Here is a 13,161-nt window from a genome sequence, read left to right as displayed (position 1 = left end):
CACCAGATCTTTTAGAGTCTGCTCTTAAATCTTCAGCCAGCTGCAATATTAGAGAGTCAGAGTTATGCTTCCAGGGATCAGCACTGACACCTGTGACAACACCCACAGATACCATGATTCGCTCCAGCTAAAGTGGGGGGAAAAGGCTGTGGAAGACAAGCATACCACTAACTTTCATGGATGGTTCTGGTCTATACACTTCACATTTTTATATTCCTTCAATAAAACACTAAGAAGAATAACAAGAATTGCAGAACAATGTATAATTTTGTTCTGCTTTTTAAATCTGACCTTTTCCCATTTGCGCTTCACTGAGATTTTTTTCACTTCCATTAAAGACTTTAAACAGTGCTGGTGTCACCTGTACATTATTGCAGCTATCACGGGTTTCACATCAGTGGTTATAATCATTAAAACACCTCCAGAAACTAGCCCTCAGACTGAATACTGAGGTAGTCTGTACTCAAACAGTTTCACGCCTTGACATCAGTCAGGAGACTAAGGAAATTTGATAATCTCTCCTCCAGCTCCTCTCTCCATACGCCAGGATGTGTGCTTCCACACAGACCATTCAGCAGTCTCTCACCTAGATGTTTTTATAAAGCATGCTATGAAATGAGATTGCTAATAGAGTAGGAAAGAGAGCACAACCATTAACGGAAACCTTGTTTCAGGGCAATGAACCAAATGTATTTCTCAAGTCCAAATGCATTTTGGATGAAAATGGAAAAAGACTTTCTTAGAGGCATTTGTAGATTTAACAAAGAAAAACATGAGCAATACTACAGGGCAGAAAACTTGAGAATGGGAAAAAGAACACCCAAAAGGTAATGCAAAGAGGATGGCCACCCTGGGACAACGTGCATGCACGCCAGTCTTCCCATCCCCAAGCTGAGCCCTCAAGTTCTTCCTAAAACCAGCAAAAATTCCAAAAGGTCATACAAGTAAATCTTGGTCTAGAAAGAAATTTGTGAGCAAGTCTCTTCTTTTCTAACACTTTAAGAATGGTATAGCTCATCATTAGTTAAAAAAAAGAAAAGCAGATGGAAGAAAATAAATTCAAAAGGAAGGATTATTAGTTCAGTAGTCTTCAGCCAACATATCTAACAAGTGTCAGTAATTCACTGACGTTCTCATTCCTCATTCACTAATGGACTCATTCATTAATGTCGTCATTTCTTCCTATGCTCTTCCCTCAACACAAACATTTTGGTAACTGTATACAGAATCACCTTTACACATACACCATTGAAGCTCACCAAATTGTATATTCAATGTCTGCATTAAAATGGTATTTAGAAAGCCTTTTCTATTTCAAATGAAGAGTAGAACAAAACCATAGAGATCAAAAACACAATCACTGTATTCTGTCAAACTGCAAGCAAAAGGATCTTTTAATGCATCTAAATAAACAGATTTAGTCCTTTATCCTCATATTACCTAATTTCTGCTCCTCTAAAGCCCTTCAGTCCCTTAAATGCAGCAGAGCCTCCAGAACTAAGCAATTGGGTACCTACAATCATCTCGGAGGCAAAATCAATTGACACTCCTGAAAGCTCGATCCAGCCTGTTAAGGCTACTAGTTGGATTCCGTTGGATTGTTTATTACAGGTAAGATACAAAAGAAATGTACAGAAAGTGCTCACTCACTAAAGTCAGTTTCCAATCAACATGTTTCTGGTCAAAGTTGAGTACGAGGAGCAAGCGAGAAGGAAAATGTTCAGTTAAGAGCATACGTCCATTGCAAGTTCAAGAGTTGTTGCAATTTCCAGATCAAGCAACTTTGATATAACCAATGCAGAGTAAAAGCAGGCAATTTAAGATATTTCATGCAGTGAGCCAGCTTTCAGAAATCTAATATAGTTCTTTCCCATACAGAGTACAAGACTTTGCATTTGAAGCCAGATGTCTAGCAGACCTGAAAAAATCCAGCATGAAATTTAATAAGTCTGCTGTAACATTTCTCCTTCTCAGACATACTGCTGCAATACTATTAAGATGGCATTAGCAGGGTTTACAAAGCTAACCTGACATAAGAGTCAGGTTAAATATTTGTTTTCTTTGGTTTATTTTTAATTTTATATCCAGCATTTCCAAGAACAAGCAGAGACGAGAAAAAGTGAAGTTCCTTATTGTTTTTTGTAGCACTCCAATACTTATCCATTCAGTCACTAAGAGCTACAATAATCGCCGTAATTTTCCTTCTTATATGTGATGACTCAGGAGTGAACATCTGTGATTTCTCCCCATGTGTTTGCTGGCCACTCTTTCCAGGTGACAGACCATCTGTACTCTTCCCTGCTCAGTCTTAGGTTGCAGTAAACTAGCTGAGGACAGACAAGTACACAATCCCCAATTAACAGCTCCAGCATCACAGCTGAGAATCCTTGGGTACCTCATCACTAGCGTAACCTCAGTTTCTGCCCAATGCATCATCAACAGTTTCACTTCACTTCGCTCCACTCGATCCGGTAGAACAGTACTTGGCCTGTACATAAAACAGCATTACTGCATTAGCAAAAGTTATCCAGCATGAGCCAGCAGGCTGCAAGAAACAATTACTCCTCACTATTCAACACACCATGCTGAATCTGGAAGACTGGGACCACCAACATGAGAGAGAGCTACAAACCAGGAATAGCAATGGATCACTAAGATGGTCGTGCAACTGGGGTGTATGACGTAAAAGAAGAGGCTGAGAAAACTGGGTTTGTGCTGCCCAGAAAAGAGATGATCAAGAGGAGCTTTAATTGCATCTTTCACAACTGAAAAGGAGCTCACAGAGAAGATGGAGACGGACTCTTCTCAGATGTACACTGTGAAAGGACAAGAGTCAATAGTCACAAGTTGCAACAAGGAAAATTCAGATCAAAGATGAAGGAAAGCAATTCTTCACAGTAAGAGTGACTGAACATCTGAACAAGCTGCCTTGAGAAGTGGAAATGCCCATAGCTGGAGGTGTTCAAAAGTCAGCATCTCACAGAGCTTTGATCAAACACCCAGTCTTACTCAATCCATGGGTTCTAGATTTTACTTTTAATTTTTTCAGTTCAGATAGGTTAAAAGGCGTGAATTATACCAGAGTAGTTTATTTTTTGTTCCAAACAGAAGAATAAGTTACATCAATGTAGAAGTTCTCAGAACAGTTGCACAGCATTTCAGTGGGTGGGGGCCTCATTCCTATTTAAGGTATAGTGGCATATCAAAACATCAGTGTTTTACAAAAAGATGAAATCTACATTTGACAATGATTATTGCCTTCCACCTAATCCTCCACTTTAGCTAAATATATTTACAAATTAACATATCAAAAGATGGTACCTTGTATGTGTGTAACAAACTGCAATGATATTTTTCACTTAAATAATCATTTACATACAACTGTACTCGTCAATCCTATGTGACTGCTTGATTTGAAAACTGATACATCCTATATCACAATGCTAGCTCTTTGACTGACCTTTTCCAAAGAAGCCTAGAAGTCTGCTTTTGAGCTGCAAAAATTCAAGCTAGGGAATATTTTACTTTATCTGAACAATTAAACAAAAAACACAGCTCCAATAAGGTCAATACTTGTCAGATACTCTGTTAGGTTGTATTTTTCTTCCAATACACTAGTATTTACTGAAACACACATTACAAACACATCCTGACCTCCTATGTGTCAATGCACTAGTGGGAAAAATAAAAAAAAAAAAAACACAACACCCCACAGATTTACATCCACAAAAGCTTCCCCCAGCTGAATCCATAACCGCTGAGGTAAACTGAACTCAAAAAATCTACCTAAACAGAAAGCGCACAACGCCTTTAACAGTAACAGTGACTCAAGAGCTCCATTTCTAAATAATTATCTTTACTTGTCCATTCCTCCCACCCCGCCCCGTGCAGAGGGAGCCATTACACTAGCAAATTATTTAGGCTAAAAGTGAATTTAAAATAATAAAGCAACTACTAAATAATTGGCATTTGGGATCAAATACTTCAGTTTGTATTCTACCTAGAAATGCAGTACTGCATGCCATTAACTTTTCTCAAATTGAACATGTTTCTTTAACTGCAGAAAGGGATTAGCAATCCTATAAAACTAAGTTTTTCTTTAGTGAAGGCTGTTTCTCCATTCTCCATAAGTGGACATATAGTCTGCCAGAGAATGCAGCTGCATTATAATGAAAAGATCATCAAAAGCTTCACGTAAAAATGCAAAATGCTATTTTCACTTGAGCTAAAGTAATCAATGCATTTTCAGAAAGCACAAAGCAGAGCTAAAACTTAAAATTAAACTAAAATTAAACTAAATCAGCATGAAGTGACTTTTTTCTTAAGGTCAAAATGTGACATCTTTTTACAAAAGAGGCAAAGGAAACAATCACATGGACAAAAAGTAAAAACCTCAAGTGTCTTGAATCTTCAGACATACACCAATTAAACCGTAGATTCATTAAGAAAACATTAACTTTTTGTTTTAATGTGTATTTCTTTACATACTATGAAGAGATCAGCTTCCAAGTTCTTCTACGTACCAAGTTCCAAATTAATTGTTCCTAACTTAAACCTCAAACGTCAGTGCACCTAGAAATCCCTATTCAGCTCCATTAGAAGCCAGAGAACACAGTAGCATTTATGTTGCAAGTTTTTGGGGTGGCAGGGAGGATCCTTCAAATTAGGATTTTCAAATAGCATAATGATTCCAGGCTGTAAAGACAGAAATCGAAGGCCCTACAACATGCATCCCTTTCCCAAGAGTGTTTCAAGAGAAAAACACGCATAATTAAGCACAAGTTTCCAGAAGTTGGAATGTATAGTATAAGTTAATTCCTCGTACACATTTCTGTTAATTATTTTTTCAAGTCAGCACTGCAAGTAAAATACTGAGTCACTGAAATTTCTCATCTCTCTCAAACGACACACCACCATAAAGAAGGTAGGTATAAGGCTGCAGTCCAGAAAGACTTAGCGATGTCTACAGGAAGAACATAATATTCAGAAAGTAGAGTAAAAGAGATTCATATTATTCTATAACCTAAACTTTTAACTATAAAGTTATGCTACAATGTCCTTCACTTCAATTCTGATTGGATTACTGCTGCTGAGATTAAGAATATTTGAAATACACCTCTATTTTGCACATATAGCATCATACTTACTGGAAATTTGCCTTTTGAAAAATCAGCATGTAATTATTCTAAATGCAAAAGGTAAAGCTACTTCCATAAACGTCATGACAATCATTCAAGCTTGTTGATGCATCTTTATTGCTCATCCATTCTAAAGTTCAGTAAAGTCAAAAAACCTAAGCATACTGTGAATATTAAGCCTAAGTGAAAGCAGTATGGATATCATTTAGCAAGAGTTAATTATTGAAGTTCCATTTCAGTATACAGTTTTACCACTCTATATGTAAACTCTATTTTACCAACAAGAATTATAATAGGTGTCAACCAAATCACGACCACGCCAGTTTTGCTTTTAGCAAGGAAGACTCACAAACCTCCATCCATCCTTCGCGAGGTAGCTGAAGATTCCATCGACAACGCTTGCAAAAAACTGCCCTCCGGTGATGAACAGAGTGTTAATGGTGACTAATCTGCCTCTTAAGTGTGGTGGAGCAACTTCTGCGATGTACACTGGCACAGTCATAGATGCTACACCTACAAGAATAAATTAAATTACAGTTATAAAAATCAAAAGAGATACTAGAGATACTACATCCCTTTTTCATCATAAAATATTACACCATTTAAATGGAACAAGCTGGAAGAATTTGATTTCCAGGTTCTGAAAGATGAAAGAAAGATAATACACCTAATGAACTCTGGAAGAATACCCAGAGCAAATGGGTATGCACACTGGTTGCTAGCAGCTGTATCGCAAGTTCAAGGTTTGATGTAATGATACAAGGAATAACTCACTTCAATTCACATTGCATGTATACCAAGATTAAATAAAAAGCATAACTATATTTATAGTTTTGAAACAAAGAGGTGCTACAATCCAGTATCCAAGCTTACATAAGTCAAAGTGACTAAGTGAAGATGCCAAGTGTTCATAGCTCTGGGTTTAAACAGAACTTCAGCATGGTTTCCACCTCCAAGAAAAAGCAAAGCCAAGCATTATTATTCTCATTATCATTATTATTATTGTGTAATTTCATTATTGTTATAGAGAACAGATTGTTCCTTGACTTTCTTGATTGTTTCTTCACTTGGTTTAAAAGTATTCCATATGCAGTGCTAAAAACTCTACCGCCATAAGGGTAAGGGTAAGCTGCAAGAACTGCAGCTAAAGCACAGGTGCCTTTTATTCTGTCTTAACACTGGTAGTATTTCCTATAAATTTTCTGATGGCTCTAAATGAGCCATTTGTGCAAAAGATAGAAGTACCCACGTGGAACACACACAGGAGCACGCACACACACACAAACCATAAAAACAGGAGTTCATAAGCGTATAAAGAACAGGGCTGGGTACAGTACATGCTTTGGTGGTCCAAATCCACCAAAAAATTCATGCTCTCATTTAAAGGAAATGTGTATCCTCATTTCTTCAAGAGAGCCAACAGTGACAACCAACAGCAATTTTTTTTTGTACTTAAAACTGGAAGTACGTTGGCAGCACACACACAAAAACACATTTCGACTGAAGCCAGCTGAGATACAACTTGAGCACAGTGAGCACGGCCGAGCAGCAGCAGAGACATCACATCTTCCAGCCTGGGGCAGCTCCACCACATCCACACCGACAGCCCCACACCAGCACGTGCCAGTGCCGTACCCCCAGCAGGAAAGGGGGTCACCTAAAGGCATTCAGGCAGTTCCTGAAGCATGGCTACGGTTCCCGGCTCACGTCACGGCAGAAAGGCTTCGTCATAAAATGGTGGAGGCTTCGGCCGGCGCCCCGCTGCCTGGCTGACTCACCGAACTAAGAGCACAAAATCATCTTTAGCAACAAAGTTAGCCTGACAGAACTGCTGGGAGCCTCCAAAAGCTCGAGCAAGGAATATGGATTGTTTAATAATAAAATGGCATCAGAAGATCTTTTGTTACAATAGGTAAACGCTCACAGCAGCCTCTCAGCATGATAACCCAGTTCCTGGCAGAGCCTCCCAGGACACGCCAATGCCTCCCCCTCCTATTTACTGAGCAACCCACACAGAATAAAAAAAACACATAAAAGTGTCAGGGGGGAAAAAAAAATTAAAAATTTATTCAACCGTTTTTCAAAGCCAACCAGAATGCACCACGGAAAAAAGCATTCAAATAGCCCTTTGCGTGTTTGATAGAGACGCAAATTTTCAGACGCAGTCTACCATTAGGGATATTTCTCTCACATCTTTCACATCAGCGTTTGAACTAATTGCAATTAAAGCCATGTAGATAGCGCACATATAAGGGAAAAGCCTTTATGGGAAAGCATAGGAGCACGTCCGCTTTCTGGAAACAAAAGCCACTGAGGACCCACGTGAGGCAGTGGCTCACGCCAGGGTGGAGAAGAAGGGCCCTACAGCTGCGGCAGCCCTGGTGTGGGGAGGCCAGGCCTTCCTGCTCCCCCGACCTCCCATCTGCCTCAGGCATGCCACCTCACATGCTCATGCTCGTTCCTGCAGCTGCAGCATGGCCATCTTCCCACTGCTGGGACTGGCCTGGCAGGACATCCAGCTCCGCAGGGCCAGGCCCAAAGCCCGGTGTCCCGGTCTCTGCCAGCAACGGGCAGCAGAGGCCTAGGAAAGGCTCAGCAGCAAAACAAGAATTGAGTAATTCCCCTGCTACACCCTAAACAAGCTTCCAATAATCACCAGGTTTGGGAATTCGTGACTCGGTGGACCAGACATTTGATATCTCTGGAGGGTTTTTTTGAGGCCATTCATTTTTTGCTCTCCACTACTCTATTAAGACCAATCATCACTAACAAGCCATAGTACCTCAAAGATGGAAAGAAAAAAAAAAAGGGGGGGAAAAAAAAGTCTGCTTGCCAGTGGTTATTTTATCATGTGGTCCATAAACAACTTCCCCGCTGTTTGCAAGAGTAACATGGAAATGAGAGAAAATGATTGAATGCAGAGCAGCAGGAATGAAATGAAAGACCAAGCCCTTCAACAAGGAGCCAACAGGTATAGAAACAGAACGGGGTCTTGCAATAAACACAGGGAAGAAAAATATGGTTGTTTTTCCATCTTTCAAGGGACACATCTTTCTCTTGGAAGCTACTGAAAGTCAGTCATCCTCCCCCATGCCCTGCAAACACAGATACCATTAAAAGCTTTAGAAAAATAACATATACTCCCAAGAATGATATCTTTGAAATAGATAATCGTCTAGTGACGCTAATTTGAAAGGTAAAGATGGCAACATCTTTATGTGGATTTTAATGGAAAGCAGTTAGAAAGATGTGCACAACCAAAACCAATATATGCTCTGTAAAAAAGTTACTTCTTTTGCCCCATTCAACTCTTCATGAAGGCTGATTTTACATAGTATCTGCAGAGAAATCTTGTTCAAAACATGCCAGCCAAATCTATTTCTCAAGCATCCAAAAAGCAGAGCCATGCCATTGACGAGACCAACAGCTATCGCCAACATTCAGCGCACACCATCAGTCCTGAGACACTGCTAGAACCACCATTAGCGCCGGCTAACGCAACACTTGCCATTTACAGGTGGAACTAAAGCCTGCTGCTGTAATCTGAGGGTAATGTGAAGGTTAAAACATGTTGTAAAGTGTCTTGAAGAAGAGGCACCATGACAGCAGGAGATTTACTGTTTCTGCTGTGTTCTTGCCACAAAGTTAGTGACTACAGAAATTAGCAGAGGAAGGGGAAGCTTGCGCACCTCAACAGTCCCATCACAAGCTAGCCAAAGATTTTACTTCCTCTACTGGGTTTCCCAAAACCTATAGGTTCAAAACATCTAAACAAAAACCTCAGTTCAGAAGATAAATTTGTTACATATTTCCAGTTATCATTTAGATATCAAAACATATGCTTCGCTACTCTGAGCCTGAAACACAGTGAGGCAGGAGGTTTCAGGAAACAGGAGGAGGCAATTAGGAAAGCCTCCCCAGTTTGTCTGGCTGCCATCCAGCAACAATTCACACACAAAAGCAAAGTTCTTTCTAAAAAAATCACCAGAAGTAAAAAAGGCTATTCTGAAACAGATCAAATTAAGGAAAAAATCATACCACTTTAAGGAAATAAAAGTTTTAGATTCTATAATGTTATTTAAATTACAGATTTGCTTTCAATTGCCTTAGAATGCATCAATGTTCTCCAGATTTTCCTCCTCTAATTTCAATTTAAGACACACTAGAACACAGGAGAGCAAGTTCTTGTGAAAAGCCATAGTTGGAAGCAAGGTATTAAATGTTAATCAACTATAAAAATCTCTAAAATACATAACCAGTATTTGTTATGTAGTTATTTTAATAGATAGGTATTAAAGAAATTTGAAAACAAAGAACAGCTTTCCTAGCAAAATGAGTGCATATTCAGTCTTCTCTTAATCTTTCATATGAGAATGGTTTCATTTACACTTAGGTGACATATTCTAATACACTCTCATTGTTAAACTGCTCACACCAAATAAAAGAGTCTTGCTGCAGGCAAGTATATTACTACCTAACTAATAAAGCTGATAAGTGACAAGATGTGAGGAAAAGAAAATGAAAACAATTAACTGGAAATCTGTCAGAGAAAGTTTAAGCTCTACATTGTGCATCGCAGCTATGAAATCTGAGAAGAGAGAGCAGGCAAGCCCAATCTTTATCCACTTGAGTACCCAAGGCATTAACCTTCTGCCCTCATTAAAGAATATAGTTCAGAAAAAAATATAATAGAAGATTCCTTAAATTTAGACCACAAGATACATCTAATTATTTATACGGGAAGCATTAGATGACATGATGGACTGAAATCATCATATTAAATGTTTTTTCACTTCTAAGATCACTTAGGAGCCTAATTACTAGAGCTGCTACTATAATCTGCAGACTGACCATTGGAAAGCAGAGACAAGACAGTGCACAGCTCAATTTTAAGACAATCAATAGAAAGCAGGTGTGAAAAGGCATCTTAGAATCAGATTACCACCCAGAAAGGTATTTTTCGGTATGAACACGTAAGCATTATAAAGAATTCATTAAGAAGTTCAGGAATGAAGTCAACAAACCTACTGACAGGACAGATGAAAAGGTCATGAAGGAGAACTCCTATGATAATTAGGAGAATTAAAAATATATTTTAAGAAATGAGATTAAGGTAGCAAAACAAAAGGACTAAAGAAGGAATCCAAGTTCTTATTTATAAAAAGCATTTGAGAATAAATACTAGGGAGATTGAATAATTTTAAAGACTTTTTTGCAAGATCAGATGGATATAAACGTACCCTGTAAAGACCAGGAATTCCACTACAGCTCCAATCGTGTGTCTAGCAGACATGAGGGAAGGTGCATCATAAAAACAGATTAGCAACAAAAGCTGGAGACAGGATATTGAATAAGATGCACTTTTACTCCTAGCATAACAAAAAAGCTCTAGGGTAGTAAGGATCTAAGTGTCAGTCATTTCACTGGCATCAACCAATAACCAGCATCAGGAGCAGCAAAAACATTGGGAAAGATTCCTGACAATTTTTTGTTGTCGCTGTTTAGATTACTACCCAAAAGGTTCATAAACACAAGAGATAGGTGACAAGAACTGGGTAACTTCAAAAAAACCTCACACAACCCAATCAGCCTTTCATGCTTAGGAATAAAGAGGACTGATGGTTAACTAGAAGTGCTAAGGAGGCACATCCAGGAGCTGGCGTCTCTTTGCATCATGGTTCTGTGCCTCCTTCCCTCCAGCTCATGCTGACCCTTTGCATCAACACCAGGTAAACCAGGGAATACACCAGCTAAAAGGATATCCACCTGCCCGTTAAGGGGTTTGTACCACTTAGCTCCCTTAAACAGTTCACGATGAGATTAAAAGCCTGTTACTGGCCTATAGGCAGGACTACCTATGATACAGAGACTGGCCTGAGCTGCCGTGGGACTCCAGACTGTCCAGTTGGAAACTAAAATCAGGATGCGAAATAATCACAAAAAACCAAAAAGCAAAGATATCCCTGATCCTATTTCAGAGTACAGCAACTGAGCCATTAATCTCTATTAACAACACAGAACAGTCACAGCTCATTACAGAAATTTGTATTGAGTTCCAAATAAACAGGCAGAAACACAAGTTACTAAAATGTTTCCTTTCAGGAGAATACTCATGGGAATGAGGCATTCTTCACTAACATGTAAAGCTGTACTGAGATACTTAACCAAGGTAATAGTTTTGTTTTTTCACATATCTTAGAATGAATTTCTAAGAGCAAATTTTCATTAAAATGTTAAACTTTAATGCAACCAACTTTAAAGTTCACTTCATTAAGAAGCTGCCCATAGTGGTTTGTACTACTTGTAAGGATTCCAAGAAGCCTCAGTAAGTGATTCCAAAGATGGAGGATTTGTGGAGGCAACGTGATGAAGAAGCAAGTTTATGGCAAAGAGAATCAGGAATTAAATATTAATAAACAACTTAATAGAGGCTGTTATGCTATGAGAAAATTTGAATATGAATTTAAGGTTTGGTTGTTTGTTTGGTTTTTTTTTAAATTAAATAGTAAATTCCAAAGGGGGCAGGGGGAAACTTGCCAAGCTACAGCTGAATACCAGACTAATGTTTTCTTCCAGCAACTTCGCAGGAAATCTGATAAACTTCTTAGATCTTGGATATTGGACATGCAATCTAAATTCAGTGCCTGGAAACACTATTGATCCCAGAAGTACATCAGATTATACAGACAAAGAGACTTTCATCAAGTATTTTCTTTCAGTTGTGTTCCCACAAATTATACTCTAAGGTTTTTACTTTGTTTCTGACAAGAACAGCATTCTTGCCAACCGATAATTTTAGAACATGGCTCACATCTGAGTAGTAATATTCAAGACGATAAGGGCAACACACTGGTTAACTTTTTGAAAGAAGTGACAAGTTCCACAATGGTTGTGTATTCTTTACTGTCATCCATTTAAGTAATTTGTGGAGAAAAGAATGCTATCGTTGACAAAATGGATACATTTTACCTGCAAAGTATATTTATTTTAAAAGACCGTTAGCTTTCACAAACACACATACAGGAGCTCCAGCAACAATCAGCCACCTCTATTCTACAGACAACTCCACAACATATTTTAATTATATGGCTCAATCTAAACAAAAATTAAGCTTTTTCATAGTCTTATAGAGTCCTTTTCTGTTGTTACAGTTAACACATCAGTTTTCAGTAATGACAGTCAACCTAAGGGGATATTAGAGTGCCTCATTAAACATATTAATATGAAGTACTTGAGAAAGCAGTGCATTTGAACACTGTTCTAGTACACTAACCACTTCCCTAGCAGACAAAGCTAAAATCTCATTGAAACAGCGTGTATTTGAGTGTGAACATCAGGGGAAAGCCCAAGTCCTCTCTAATATCTAGGCTTTCCACCCACTGCACATATCTAGTAAAGGCATTATCAGCAGTTTGTAACTGGTTACTGAAAGTTATTTCAAGGTGTTGTGGTTTAACCCAGCAGGCAGCTAAACACTACACAGCCATAGCCTGTGAAGGCATGAGAAGCTGAGAAGTCCTTGACTAGTGTAAGCATTACTTAGCAAACAACTAAAACATCAGTGTATTATCAACATTATTCTCATACTAAATCCAAAACACAGCAGTATACCAGCTATCAGGAAGAAAATTAACTCTATCCCAGCCAAAACCAGGACACAAGGATGACTAGCAGCACACTTTCCCATTTCACTCTCTCCCCTACATCAGATTAGTAGAAGTCCGTTTCTTAGCAGTGGCACAACTGTACTCGGCTACAGCAGAGCTCTGAAATACCTAAGGGCAGTGGGACAAACCACTGGCACTAAAACTACATTGCTTTGTGAGAACATAAATCACAGTAACAGGTAGATTTAGGTGCACCTCCTCTAGAATGGAGGTCCAACGTCAGCAGACTTCATTACAGTCCTTTATTTTATCTAAACACTAATTTATTAAATCAGAGAGAGCTGGTTCATCATAGTTATAGAACCTGTACTGTTGAACATCTAACACACTAAGTAATTGCCTATCTTTATGTCCCT

The 13,161-nt window shown here is 38.7% G+C and overlaps 1 protein-coding gene across 1 annotated transcript in view; it reads right to left on the bottom strand.

Moving 5' to 3' along the window:
* Positions 1-13,161, bottom strand: part of SLC2A13 (solute carrier family 2 member 13) — a 171,772-nt gene that overhangs the window by 135,413 nt on the left and 23,198 nt on the right. Inside the window, exon 2 of the mRNA XM_076328876.1 lies at positions 5,492-5,651. Coding sequence (XP_076184991.1) covers positions 5,492-5,651 — 160 coding nt within the window. The remainder of the gene's footprint in view (positions 1-5,491; positions 5,652-13,161) is intronic.

The sequence above is a fragment of the Aptenodytes patagonicus genome, chromosome 1 (assembly GCF_965638725.1).
Source record: "Aptenodytes patagonicus chromosome 1, bAptPat1.pri.cur, whole genome shotgun sequence".
Lineage (NCBI taxonomy): Eukaryota > Metazoa > Chordata > Aves > Sphenisciformes > Spheniscidae > Aptenodytes > Aptenodytes patagonicus.
The sequence above is the reverse complement of the archived record's forward strand: the minus strand, read 5'-3'. Positions and strand labels throughout refer to the sequence as shown.